General features: G+C 45.8%; 1 protein-coding gene across 9 annotated transcripts in view; it reads left to right on the forward strand.

Annotated features, from left to right (window-relative positions):
• The window catches only part of CACNA1E (calcium voltage-gated channel subunit alpha1 E), a 501028-nt gene that overhangs the window by 459202 nt on the left and 29492 nt on the right, over positions 1-12334 (forward strand). For all 9 annotated transcript variants that reach the window (XM_035722083.1, XM_027610796.2, XM_027610799.2 and 6 more), the window contains 4 exons: positions 440-565; positions 3572-3637; positions 7587-7678; positions 8256-8421. In XM_035722083.1, coding sequence (XP_035577976.1) covers positions 440-565; positions 3572-3637; positions 7587-7678; positions 8256-8421 — 450 coding nt within the window. The remainder of the gene's footprint in view (positions 1-439; positions 566-3571; positions 3638-7586; positions 7679-8255; positions 8422-12334) is intronic.

The raw sequence follows: 12334 nt of genomic DNA on the forward strand, positions 1-12334 counted from the left end.
CAAAGTTGTTAGACCTGAATCGTTTCCCTAAAATTGTTTATCCTAAAGAAGACTTGGAGAGCTCATTGTCATTTTCATCGAATGTGGGCATGACCATCATATGTGCTAGAGGCATTATTTGGTCACCTCGTTGGCTTCTGAGTGCAGTTAGGACCACGAGGGCCCCTTGGAAGACTAGAGAGCCTGGTTTTGTCTGACACATGCTGGGCACTCTTCTGGGGGTACTACCCATACCCTTCTACCTGGGAATAGAGGGCGGGCCTGGGAAGGCTTGGAGAGATGGTCCTTACTGGCGCAACAGTTGGAGATGGGTTGAAAACACAAGACAGAATCTGTGTCCAATTTTATGATCCGAATGAGGGATACATATGCAAATACTAGTGTGTAGTGTTTTCTAAATGACTGTAATGTCACTATGAGCTTCCTTTTGGTCCACCAGCTGGTGAACACCAGTGGCTTCAACATGAGCTTTCTGAAGCTCTTCCGAGCCGCCCGCCTCATCAAGCTTCTACGGCAGGGCTACACCATCCGTATTTTACTTTGGACCTTTGTGCAGTCCTTTAAGGTAAGCGTCATCAGCTCCTCCTCTCTGTCTTATCAGATGGAACACTGCCGGGCCACAGCATGTCATTACACAGGTCCCTTGACCTCCAGGAATGAGTGTTTGTCAGATGCATCCAGTAAATACAGCAGTTCTCAGTTACAGTGCAACTTAGCTGGGCCACAGTCAGCTCGTGCCTAACTGGATAGAATGTCATTCTAGAAAAACACCTCCACTTTGTAACTCCCTTATCTTCTCTGTTGACTGAGGCCAGGGCTTGTCTGAGAAGATAGTCCAAAAAGCCCCAGGCAATCCCATCCGTGTCTGGAGCCAGCTTCTTCATTTTCAGGGACTTGCCAACGGCTTCATTTCACATGACCAGTTTTTCAAAGGATTCCTTAAGTTGTGTTTGATTGCAGGATGATTCATACGGTCCCATTCTTGTCTTTGTTAGTGTGTTTCCTCAACCACTGAATGTATGGCATGTTCATGGTCACCTCCGTGTCCTACAGTCTAATAGGATGTTTGGGCCAGGCTGATGTAGTGAGCTGCTTTGAATGGTCTCATGGGGCCATACAGAGGTGTATGTATAAGAAACAGAAGTTTAAAAGTGACCTGAAATCCACTCTAATCACAGAGACTTCCTGCAAAAGAAGTTTTACAAACAGATTTCAATGTCTTCAGGCTGTAGCAGATATCATAGTTTGTTTTTGAAGTTTGGGGGGGGGATTCTAAATGCTGTTCAAATGCCTACTATTTTTCCTCTTATTAAAAAAAGCTTTTCAATGAATGTGTTTTGAAAATAAATTTGATGACATTGATTCAAAGCTGAGAAATCATGAATTTACCAATTGTCTCCTTTATTTAATTTAATTATTTATGTACTTTAATTGAACTAGAGAAGGTCAGCCAGTGAATTCAATGGTTTCTCATCATTTGGGAAAAGTGTTCACCCCACACCATCGTTACTGACTTATTCTCCATCGAGGTCCTGCGGGTTTGATATGTGAGACCAGTCATAGGGATGTTCAGGCTCCTACAAGCAACCTTGACATTTTTATCATATCCAGAGTAATTGTTTGGTGTCATGACTCCCACAGAGGCCTCACCTCAATGAAAGGAATTTTGCCAAAGCTACATGACAGAGGAGAAATCTAAAACCTTAGTAAGAATTTACCAAGTCTCAGGTGAATTTGGATTTAGAATCTGATACACAAAATACTCCTAAAACCTTTTTGCTAGAGACCTTCCAAACAAGTTACAGTTAGTCTCTCAAGAAATAACGTGTCAGCCTGTCACGTTATCATGCTCACCAGCTCTCTGTAAAAATGCATACTGTTGAGGGCAATGAAAAGCATGTCAAAACTTGATGGCCAAGTGGTTGGCTTATTGCAGTGAATATAGAACAGCGAAGAAAAGGTGAATCTGCCTCCAGGTGACACCATGATGGATAGGTGTTTCCCTTTTGGAACAGTCTCAGTACACAGTATAGAAATTATTTTCTTAAAGTCGGCTTCACAAAGGTTGCCTCTGCAGATACACACAGCAGGGAGCCACACAGTATAAACTGCACCCCCATGGCCTACCCAAGCCACCCCTCCCGCACCCCACCAGCCATGAGCATAGCCCCCAGTTCTCCATCACTGACGCCTACTTCATTCTTCCGTGTTTTTCTTTGTTTTGAGTTAGAATTTATAGCATGATAAGAAAGGCGATCAGAATGTATCTTTGATCTTTTTCCAAAACCTGGGGGTAGGGAGAGATGAGCTAGGGACTGAAGACATTGGAGTGTAGAAGGTGGAATGAGGGCAGGAAGTAAGCAGAAGGTGGGAGAAGGTAGCAGCACCTCGAGCGGTAAGAAACCTATCTCCCTTCCTTCTTCTATCAGCAGACGGAGTCTTCGCATGGCCCCTTGAAATGCAGCCATTTTTCTTCACAGACCTTGGGAGTCAGCACTTTACCAGTGAGGGGATTCTCCTGGCAACTTTCAGTTGCATTTTAATTTTATCCTTTTTTCAAGTTGTAAAAGTCTCCCAAGGCTCTTCATTTAGTTGGCTCTGTTGATAAGCCCTACCCTTGCAGTCTGAAAGCCTTCAACTGATCTCCTGGGATTTGTGCTGCACACAGTCAAGATAGAGTGGAGACTCATAGTTGCATCGTCTTCTATGGAACTTACTGGGTGGTAAAGGAGGGAGGGAGGTTTCCGTGTCAGCACTGAGATCACCCCAGAATTACGGAGCCCACCCTGGCCCTAAAACCAAATTGCCCTATATCCTCCTCCAGCCAGAGGCCAGTTCCCTACCTTACATTTCCTTCACTTGCCCCATTGCCCCCCTTATTGAAATGTTATCATCCCAGCATGGCAGTTGGCTTGCACGATATAGAATTTTGTGCCGCATGGCTTCATGGCAGTGTTTTTCAGTGGCTTACACTTGAAAGGCTTTTTGGAGTTTTGTGTGACACATAATGAAGTGTCAGGAGGCTTAAACACTGGAAAGTGATGTTACCTCAGAAGATGAAGGTGCCTTCTACGAAATGGTGAACAACTGAGACTCAGCCCATTCACTTTGCTCCCAGATTCTCCATCAGGGGCTTGGCATTGAGTGAGGGAGTGGGAAGGGGTAATACAGGAATTTGGGAGCCAAAGCTAGGTGCTTACTGTGTACTTTGCATCACAATTGTCCACATTATTAATATTCTGCAATGCAAAGTGGGATGCATCCCAAGCCCAGGAAGTTTCCCCAGCTCTCCTTGGAGATCTGGGCCATACTTCTGGGTGAGTGAATATTCTTGACAGAAGGTAAATGACAAGCCTCTCCACAGACAGCAGCTTACCTGTCTGTCAGAGGACATGAACATCGGCAAATTTATGGCACTCTAGAACAGCACAGCCCCAGGGAATAGATTCCCAGCGCCCCCATTTAAATCAGCCTCAGGGCAAGAGTTCCAGTATTGCTGGTGACTGTGGGGTGTGGAGCCTGGGAGCTATCTGCCTCTGAATTCATGGTCCTGTCTCTGCTTTCCTTCCAGGCCCTCCCCTATGTCTGCCTTCTGATTGCCATGCTTTTCTTCATCTATGCCATCATTGGGATGCAGGTGAGCTCATGTATCAGGGGCCTGGTGGGGGACAGTTGTTGCCCAGATTGTCACTGGCTTACCAGCCCGAGCACACAAGATTGAGGGTGAGGCCCATGATGATCCATTTCTCAGGATCTCCCATATTTGAGCTAGACCTAAAAGAAAGTCTGATGGTTGTTCTCTTGTATACAGCAACACAAAATGTGTCTAAGTCTTGAATGGCTGAGATTTATGCCCTAAGACCTACAACTGGGAACAACTCCCGGGGTTCCTAGTAGCCTGCCTAATCCTAAGGGTACCCAAGGGCCATGATCCTGCTGATTCCTCTCAAAGGGTCAGGCAGCTCCTAGACAGTTCTCTTGGGTTACCACATCCTTGCCAGTTTCGGAGTTGAGAAGTGGATCAGGTTCCCACCTTGGATATTTATGCGGGTAGCCAGAGGCCCACTGAGCAGAAGAGGCCATAAGATCTTTCTAATGCGACTTCATCTGTGACAGATGGACACCTGTAAACAGTCAGCAGCTCATCCCATGAACCTATCCAGCTGGATACACTGGATTGTCTGCCTGTCTCAGGGAGGCGAACTTTCTGACTTGGAGATGTGGAGACTAAACCCCAGCATGGAAATTTAGCCAAGTGGCAGTCTCCTGCATTTAGCCAGTCTGGCCGCCTTCAGACTGCCAGCCATCTTGTCAATAGTACCTGCCATCTGGGGCCACTGGGCACCTCTCCCAGGCTTGCTGTGTCAGCAGCCTTTTTCCAGAGCATCTCTGAAATGTCTCTTCTTTTTCCTCCTCTCTCATGCAAGCACTTCTTAATTTGATTCATCTTCTAACCACATTCCTGGAGAGTTTTTTGTTCTCCAAAAAGACAGCCGAATGTCAAATGTGAAAAGGTGTGAGATTTGGTTGAGAAGTAGTGAGTTCTCCTTCAATGAGGATATTTCAGTAGAGATGTCATGATGGTGTCAGGGCTGTGTTGTAAGCGGAATCCCTACTGAAATTGCTGATCAGCATGATGATGTCTATTAAGGCCCTTCTAACTCTCAAATATTTGATTCTAGAATTTAAATGTTCTTGAATAGCCAAATAGAAACTTAATCAATTTTTGCCCATGCTTAAAATAGCTCTTACCTCCTTTTCGTCATCAATCAAAATAAACCAGAATAATACCATCTCCAGTACTCAACTGTTCTTGATATTGCTGATAATGATGATAAGGCTGTTTACCATCACTTGAATTCCTGGATGTTCCAGACACTGTCCTAAATGTGTGCTCTTACCCCCATCCTTCCTCCCTATCAGCAGGCACACACACAATCCATGACTAACGTATTCGGGAGTGATGTGAAAATGTTTACGGGTGGATTTCATTGACTCCATTGATGCTTAGCATAGTTAAGTAACTTATAACATGCTCAAGGGCTCAGTAAGTGGGAGAGCTGAGGTTTAAATTTAGCTTTGTCTGCTACACAGCGCATATTCTTACTGTACTGCATGTTCTCTCCTCCTACCAACAAGCAAATACAAGTATTTCTTTGACCCTTCAGTGGGACGTGGGAGTTGTTCAGTCATGAAATTGTGATCTTTAAAATTACTGCAATGTCTAATTAATTTTATTGCCCTGAGACTTCTTTCCAAAAAAATAAGAGCACTATTTCCATTACACAGGGACGCAAATGGGTTTGCCACTGTGATTTGCCTTTAGATGGCCGTCTTCCTCCTGGTCCATGACGGAGACCCCGCACCAAGCACATTGCTGACACCTAGATTGTGACTAGAGAAATTGTATCTAGTATAGTCATAACAAAGCAGAGGGATCCATTTAAACAGAAAGACATAAAGGCAGAAGACCAACATTGGAAAGATATAAATAGAAACAGGATGAATCTATGAGAAGAACCATTATTCTGAACTTCCACAGGCATCTTGGAAGAAGAGAGAGCTTTGCAGAGGAATCTGAAGATGGAAGGAAGGAGTAACTTGCTGGGTATGGGAAAGAGTCCCGGGGCACAGATCATTAGAAGGTGAGGCTTTCAGCCTCAGCTCCTGCACTGACCACCTGTACAAACTTGGTCAAGTCACTGAGCCTCTCGGGGCCTTAAGACCCTCACCAATACAGTAGAGGAGTTGGATAGATGTCTTCAGAGGTCCTTTTATGTGCCAGAGTTCTGTGATTCCAAGCGAAAGTATATTTAAGCTTGTACTTCCATTAAGTTTTCTGGTGGGTCTCGGTATCCCTTCTTTCTTTTTCATGCCCTTTTGGTGTAAGAAATTTGGTTTGGGACAAGAGCTAAGTGAAAGCTTAAAAAAAAAAAAAAAAGGACTGACTTCACAGTAAATATACATTTTTACATTTTTGGCTTGAAAACTAGAGTAGATTCAAAACAGCTTCAGTTTTTTTGACTGTTAGACACATGCCTCATGCAAAACCCCAGCATGCTCTCCAACCAGCTGATGACTGGATAAAGTATTGGAGAAAATCATAACGAGGACAATTAATGATGGCTGATGACTGTCATATGTAGAAAGAAAAAAAACACTGTAAGTTTTGTGGATGTGAGGAATGAGGGATAAATCGTGGATGCTGGACCAAGAGGGTGAAAAGGAGAGACTGGTGATGTGAACATAGGCAAGGATGTTGGACAGTTTCCTCCTGGGTGCCTGGAACTAAATGTAAGGGGGACTTTTTCATTGCTACTACTTCTGTTTGTGGGCCTTCCACCTGCTTATCTTTCTCCTTCCTTTCTTTGCTGGTGCTGCCTCGCTTGCCACTTCCATTCTCCCTGAGAGACAAATAGTATTTGGGTCTTGAAAAACAGTGTTGAGAACAAATTCCCAAAGCAGGTGTCAGTGGGGGTTATTTGAGCAAAATAGCTGGGGGCAGAGATTGTTCCTCAATTGCACATTCTCAAAACTGTTCGGGGGAAAAATGTGTTGAATTTAGCATATATTAGATAAACTGAAGCATGTCATGTATAGGCTGGAAATTGTCTCAGATATCTGGGAAAGTGACCTATAGGCCTTCAGTAGTACCGATACTGACTTGTGAGACTAGATCCTGACACCTGAAACATGGTTAGCGGGGAGGGCAGGGAGTGCATTTGGAAGGGCGCCCTTCTCATCTGAAGAGACTTAGGGTCTCAGAGTTCAACATTATTCACTGTCTGTGGACAAATATCTCTGAGTTTTCCCTCTTTTTTCACATTAATGTGCATGGTGACCACATTCCGAGCTCAACAACCAACAGCAGGCTAGTAAACTCTTTCTATAGCCAGATCTACCCAAATTCATTTTCTTTCTCCTTTTTTAAGTATCCAGTTGTCCTGACTTTCTTCATCCTCTTTGCCAGAACTTGGCTTTGTGTGCCTTTGTTCTCGTGGATTCTAGATTATGGATGTACTGATCTTCTCACTTTGACTCTCTGGATAAGAACATAACCAAGGAAGATCAAGGTGCCCCTCTCTGACCCACACTGCTTGCAAATTCCAGGACAGTATCCGCCCAAGCCGTAAATCACATCTTCTGCAAATACACATGCCCCCCTCATTACTACCTGAGACAGGAAGAGAGGGGTAATTCCTTCCCCGCACTTCTGTGATGGGGTACGTCTTTGACAGACTGCTTGAGTACCATGGTGACAGGTACCATGGAAATGAAAAGACCAAATTAGGTGTGGGAGGAACTACCTACAGGCAGAATGACTTCAAAAAGATCTTGCCTTCTATGGTCCTGAGTCCCCTTTGCTGCACTGGAGAAGGTAATTACTTCTTCACAGCGGGCCGGGAGCGTGGGATCCACCAGCCTGTCTGGGTTTGAGTTGTCTGTGTCAGGATTAAGCCACTGGGAAGGGCCATGTGATTTGCCAACCCTAGTAGATGCAGGTGCATCTAATATTCATGTGCAGGACAAGACACATCACACAGCCAGTAATGCTCTTTGTTTTTCGTTGTTTTTTTCTTTTCAAGGTATTTGGAAACATAAAATTAGATGAGGAGAGTCATATCAACCGGCACAACAACTTCCGGAGTTTCTTTGGGTCCCTCATGTTACTCTTCAGGTATCTGGATGCATAACTGTTGTAGCTGGAGCTCTCTTGTTGAGGGAGGCAGTTAGTCTGCCTTTTCCTATTTGTCTCTTTATTCTGCTTGCTCTGCTCCTATTAAGATACACAGTTGGAGTAGAGGCAGGGGTTGGGGAGGGGCAATGGCTCTGAAAAATGGCTCCATTGATGACGGGAAGTTTCCTCAAGGTTTTTGACTCAGCAGGTAATTTGTAAACTGCAAGTTTAGACTATGTGCAGCAGGACTGAGTAGGGAAGGTGACAACAGGTTCCTCCAGGTCAGATTCCATTTAAGGGCTGGAACGCTGGATGGCCAGGTTTACGTGGGGTCTTAGATAGTCCCACCACCGTCTCTACCACTGTCAGCAGACACTCCCAAAAAGACAGAAGCAGTGGGGGAGGTGGCAGAGCCCAAGAGAGACCTCCTTGGCACGCTCCCATCTCTGGATGGAAAGCACTAGAGGGAGGAAACCTACAGAGAAGAGAGAGGGATGGGTGAGTTGGGAAGGAGGGCCAAAGAGAGGCTGAGACGTGCAGCCTTGCTACAACTAACCAAAATGTCTTCGGGGCTCAGGAGTGCCACAGGTGAGGCCTGGCAGGAGATAATGCTGTCGTGCCTCGGGGAGAAAGGCTGCGAGCCCGACACCACTGCACCTTCGGGGCAGAACGAGAATGAGCGCTGTGGCACAGATCTGGCCTACGTTTACTTTGTCTCCTTCATCTTCTTCTGCTCCTTCTTGGTGAGCAAACCCTGCATTCTTGGCTCGAGATGTGGCCTGCCCTACCCTACACTACCCTACCCTACCCTACCCTACCCTACCCTACCCTATCCCATCCCATCCTCCAAGGAACTCTTGAAGGCCAGGATGCTTAGCGGACTCCCGGGCAAGTGACTTCCCATGGCTGCCACCAAATAGATTTTGTTGCCTCTAGGGAAGGTTTGCTGTGAGAAGGAATGATGAGTGGAGTGGAGTGGCATTTAGGGAATAGATTATTGAGTTTCATGTTGAATCTGTTGTGACCCAGAGGACATCTCTCTTCTCTGTACCTGAGGGATTTTATCTTACAGGTAGGGCTAAGAATATCTCACCTCTCTTTTGGAGCCTTGCAAACTGTTGAGAAGAGGTACCTCAGAAATATAAAGTGATAGGATTAATAAGACTCGAGTGCTGAAAAAGTACAGTGTCACAGATGTGGTCTCTTGACTCACATCACTATATTTGACAACAGTTGGCCAACTTGACAGACATGAAAGGAAGTGATCGCTTTGGGCATTAGTAAATACTGAGTGACATATGTGGAGCATGGCTACTTATAAAATGGTGAGAAGCCCTAGGTGCCTTCTTAATCCGTTCTTTGGGAGAAAGCATGAATCAGCACCCCGGCCTCTAAAAATCTCTACCCTGCACAATCCTAGACGAGGTGCTACCAGATCTATTAAATTGTTGGTCTGGTGTTTTTGGCCACCCTGACATCCCTCAGCGTGGCTTCACTGCTCATGTCACTGACTGTACAAAAATCTAAAACTAGGGGTGCCTGGGTGGCTCGGTTGAGCATCTGCCTTCAGCTCGGGTCCTGGTCCTGGGATCGAGCCCCACGTGGGGCTCCCTGCTCAACGGGGAGCCTGCTTCTCCCTCTGTCTGCCTCTCTGCCTACTTGTGCTTTCTCTCTGTCAAATAAATAAATAAAAGTCTAAAAAAAAAAAAATCTAAAACTAAAGCGGTGCCACTGAGAAATGGTTAACTTTGCATGCAGCCGTGCATCAGCAAATGAATTAGGTCATGTCCAAGCATTTCTGCCTCTCTAAAGTGATCACGAGGGATTTGCCATGTGTCCAGCTCGCTGGTGTGGAGAAGCTCTCTGGTGTGGCTTGCAGGCAGACTTTTGAGGGTGGCCATCAGGTTAACCCAGCAGGGAGTGAGCCAGCTGGAGACTCAGGTAGCCCTATGTTGTGGTCTTGGCTTTGCTGCTGTCCTAGCATGGTCACACACTTTCCCTTTTGTAGCTTCTGTAAATGAGAGGAAAAATGACTTGATAATAAGGGTATTATTTGCATGGTGAACGGGTACATGTGTTTTTAATACACTCCCTTCTTGTGGGTATGAAAGGTTTTTCAGTGAAAAAAAAAGAACACAAAACAGCATCTTAGAAGCACGGGGGTGAAGCTGTGAGTGGGTTACAGTCTCTCTGTCAACCAGAGGCAAAGGGAGGAAGGCCCACGGGTGCCGGTGCTTGTTGTAGGGTGATGTGGAGGAGCATATAGAAGGGCATGTGGGCAGCTTGGTTTTATCCTCCATGGTGTAAGTGTTTAATAATAAATATTTTAAAAGAAACCAAAGATATAACTGGAAAATTCATTAGAGACTAAAAAGGTACTTTTAGAATTATGAGATAGAGGGTGCTGCATAATTCACATTCATGTTATTTTTAAAGAGGCTATATTCAGTATGAGCCGATGTGCTTTCAAATCTTGGCCCTCTGAGAGATTGACTTTGTGACCTTGGGCGAGTCACACAGCTTCTTCGCTCAAACCAACCACTCCAGAAAGATTTACTGATATGCTGCGATGTGCCAGGCCGCATGCTTGGAGCTGAGAATACAAATGTGTCTAGGAAGCACTTGTGTCCTCGAAGGGCTGATGGCAATTAAGTCTGCCTCACGAGGTTAGAGCAGCGTTAAAACAAATTATCAGTTTGAGTGTGCACACCACACTATGAAAGACTATACAAATGTAAAGCAGTGATTTTGTTAACATTAGTAATAAGTACCTTGAAAGGCATGTAAAACACATGTGTGGATACGTGGAAACCCTTTTAGAACCCAGGCAGTGATTGAACAATTCACTGTGGCTCCAATGTCAGCGACAGAAAGAAAGGCCCGGCCCATGCTGGGATGAGGTTCAGCGGCATGAAACAGAACTCCCCAAATAACAGCGGCTTAACCAATAGGGAGGTTTATTTCCCTCACACACCAGTGAGGTGCGAAGGAAGGCAGTCCAGGCTTGTTATGGTGGCTCTACAGAGTGCTTAGCACCCCAGACACCACCTCCAGGGGCCAGACCTCCAGGCATCCACATATATCCTCTTTGGATATACGTGGCGGGACGGAGGAAGGCAGGCAGGCAGGAATGAGACGGGTTGTTAGGATGCAGTCTGCAGGCTCTGCATAAAGACTCTCAGAGAAGACTCCAACCACGTCCTGTCTCCAGACTTTCTCCTTATCTTTATTTTTAAAGAGATTTTTATTTGAGAGTGAGAGCATGAGAGTGGGGTGAGGGGCAGAGGGAGAAGCAGACCCCCCGTGGAGCAGGGAGCTCAATGCAGGACTCAATCCCAGGACTCCGGGATCATGACCTGAGCCGAAGGCAGACGCTTAACCAACAGAGCCACCTAGACACCTGACTTTCTCCTTATCTTCTGTGCCACCTGCACATCTGGCACCCCCATCCACCTGGGAACCAACAGAGTCTACTCTCACCCCATCAGCCAGTTGTGTCTCTCAGGCAGGACTCTTACTCCGGAGTGACAGAAGGCCCAGCTCCATCTGGCCTAAGTGGAAAGGGATTTTATAGGCACATATAAATGAAAAGTCCTGGGGCACGGGAGGCATAAGTAGGTTCCTTTCTCTGTGTATGATCTCTTCCTCCGGGCTCCTCCATGAGAGCTCTTTCCTCAAACACCCCAACCTGTGGCGCCAAGATGGTGGTAGCAGCAGTTCCAGACCCCAATCCTCACACATTCAAGACTGACAGGGAAGAACAAGTCTATTGCCCAGAAGGTCCAATACCATTTTATTGGCTGTGATTGGATCACCAATCACTATGACCCAGGGAAATGGGATTCAGTGACTGGCTGAGGCCCGGGTCACAGGTGGTGCCCCATTGAACCATGTTAACTGGGAATAGGGTGGGGTCCCCAAGAGACCAGATGTACAATAAATGAGCACTCGGCAGCCAAGAAGCAACAACAGTGTGTGTTCCCGGGTGCTCAAGTTCTGTCAATTCCATGTCATTTGATTCTCGACTATCGCCACTGCTATCCTGCCACGGGGTTGGTCCAGGAGCACCGCAAAATTCTCCCCACAGGTCTCCTGGGCACCCTCCGCCACACTGCTCCCAAGGGTTCTTTCTGGATGAAACATACCTCTGTCTCTCTCCTAGTATAAACCCTTTTGGTGGATTCTGTTGCTTCCTCATAATTTAGACCAGAAATGGGCAAACTGTAGCCCAAGGGCCAAATCCAGTTTGCCACCTCTTTTTGTATGGCCCCTGAGCTACCAATGGGTTTTACATTCTTAAATGGTTATGGAAAAAGTCAAAAGATGGATGATATTTCATGAACTGGAAATTATATGAAATTCACATCCATACTCCTTTCTGATCCCAGTGTAACCTGTGTACATTTCTTTTATGGCTCCTAAAAAGATTTATAGCATTTGTATGTTCCTGATACATCACAGTCTCTGCTAAATACTAAGTCTTTAAGAATATTCAAGTAACAGTATCTAGTGAAGGCTTGCTGTGTTTTAAGCAATGTGCGAGGCATAGGAACGTATCTCTGGACAGCCCCTTTCTTATTTCCCCTCCTTAGCATCTGGATCTCTGCAACACAGTGGGTGCACAAGAAATGTTGTTGAGCAAATAAATGAGAGAAC

Source organism: Zalophus californianus, chromosome 10 (genome assembly GCF_009762305.2).
Source record: "Zalophus californianus isolate mZalCal1 chromosome 10, mZalCal1.pri.v2, whole genome shotgun sequence".
In the NCBI taxonomy this organism is placed as follows: Eukaryota; Metazoa; Chordata; class Mammalia; order Carnivora; family Otariidae; genus Zalophus; species Zalophus californianus.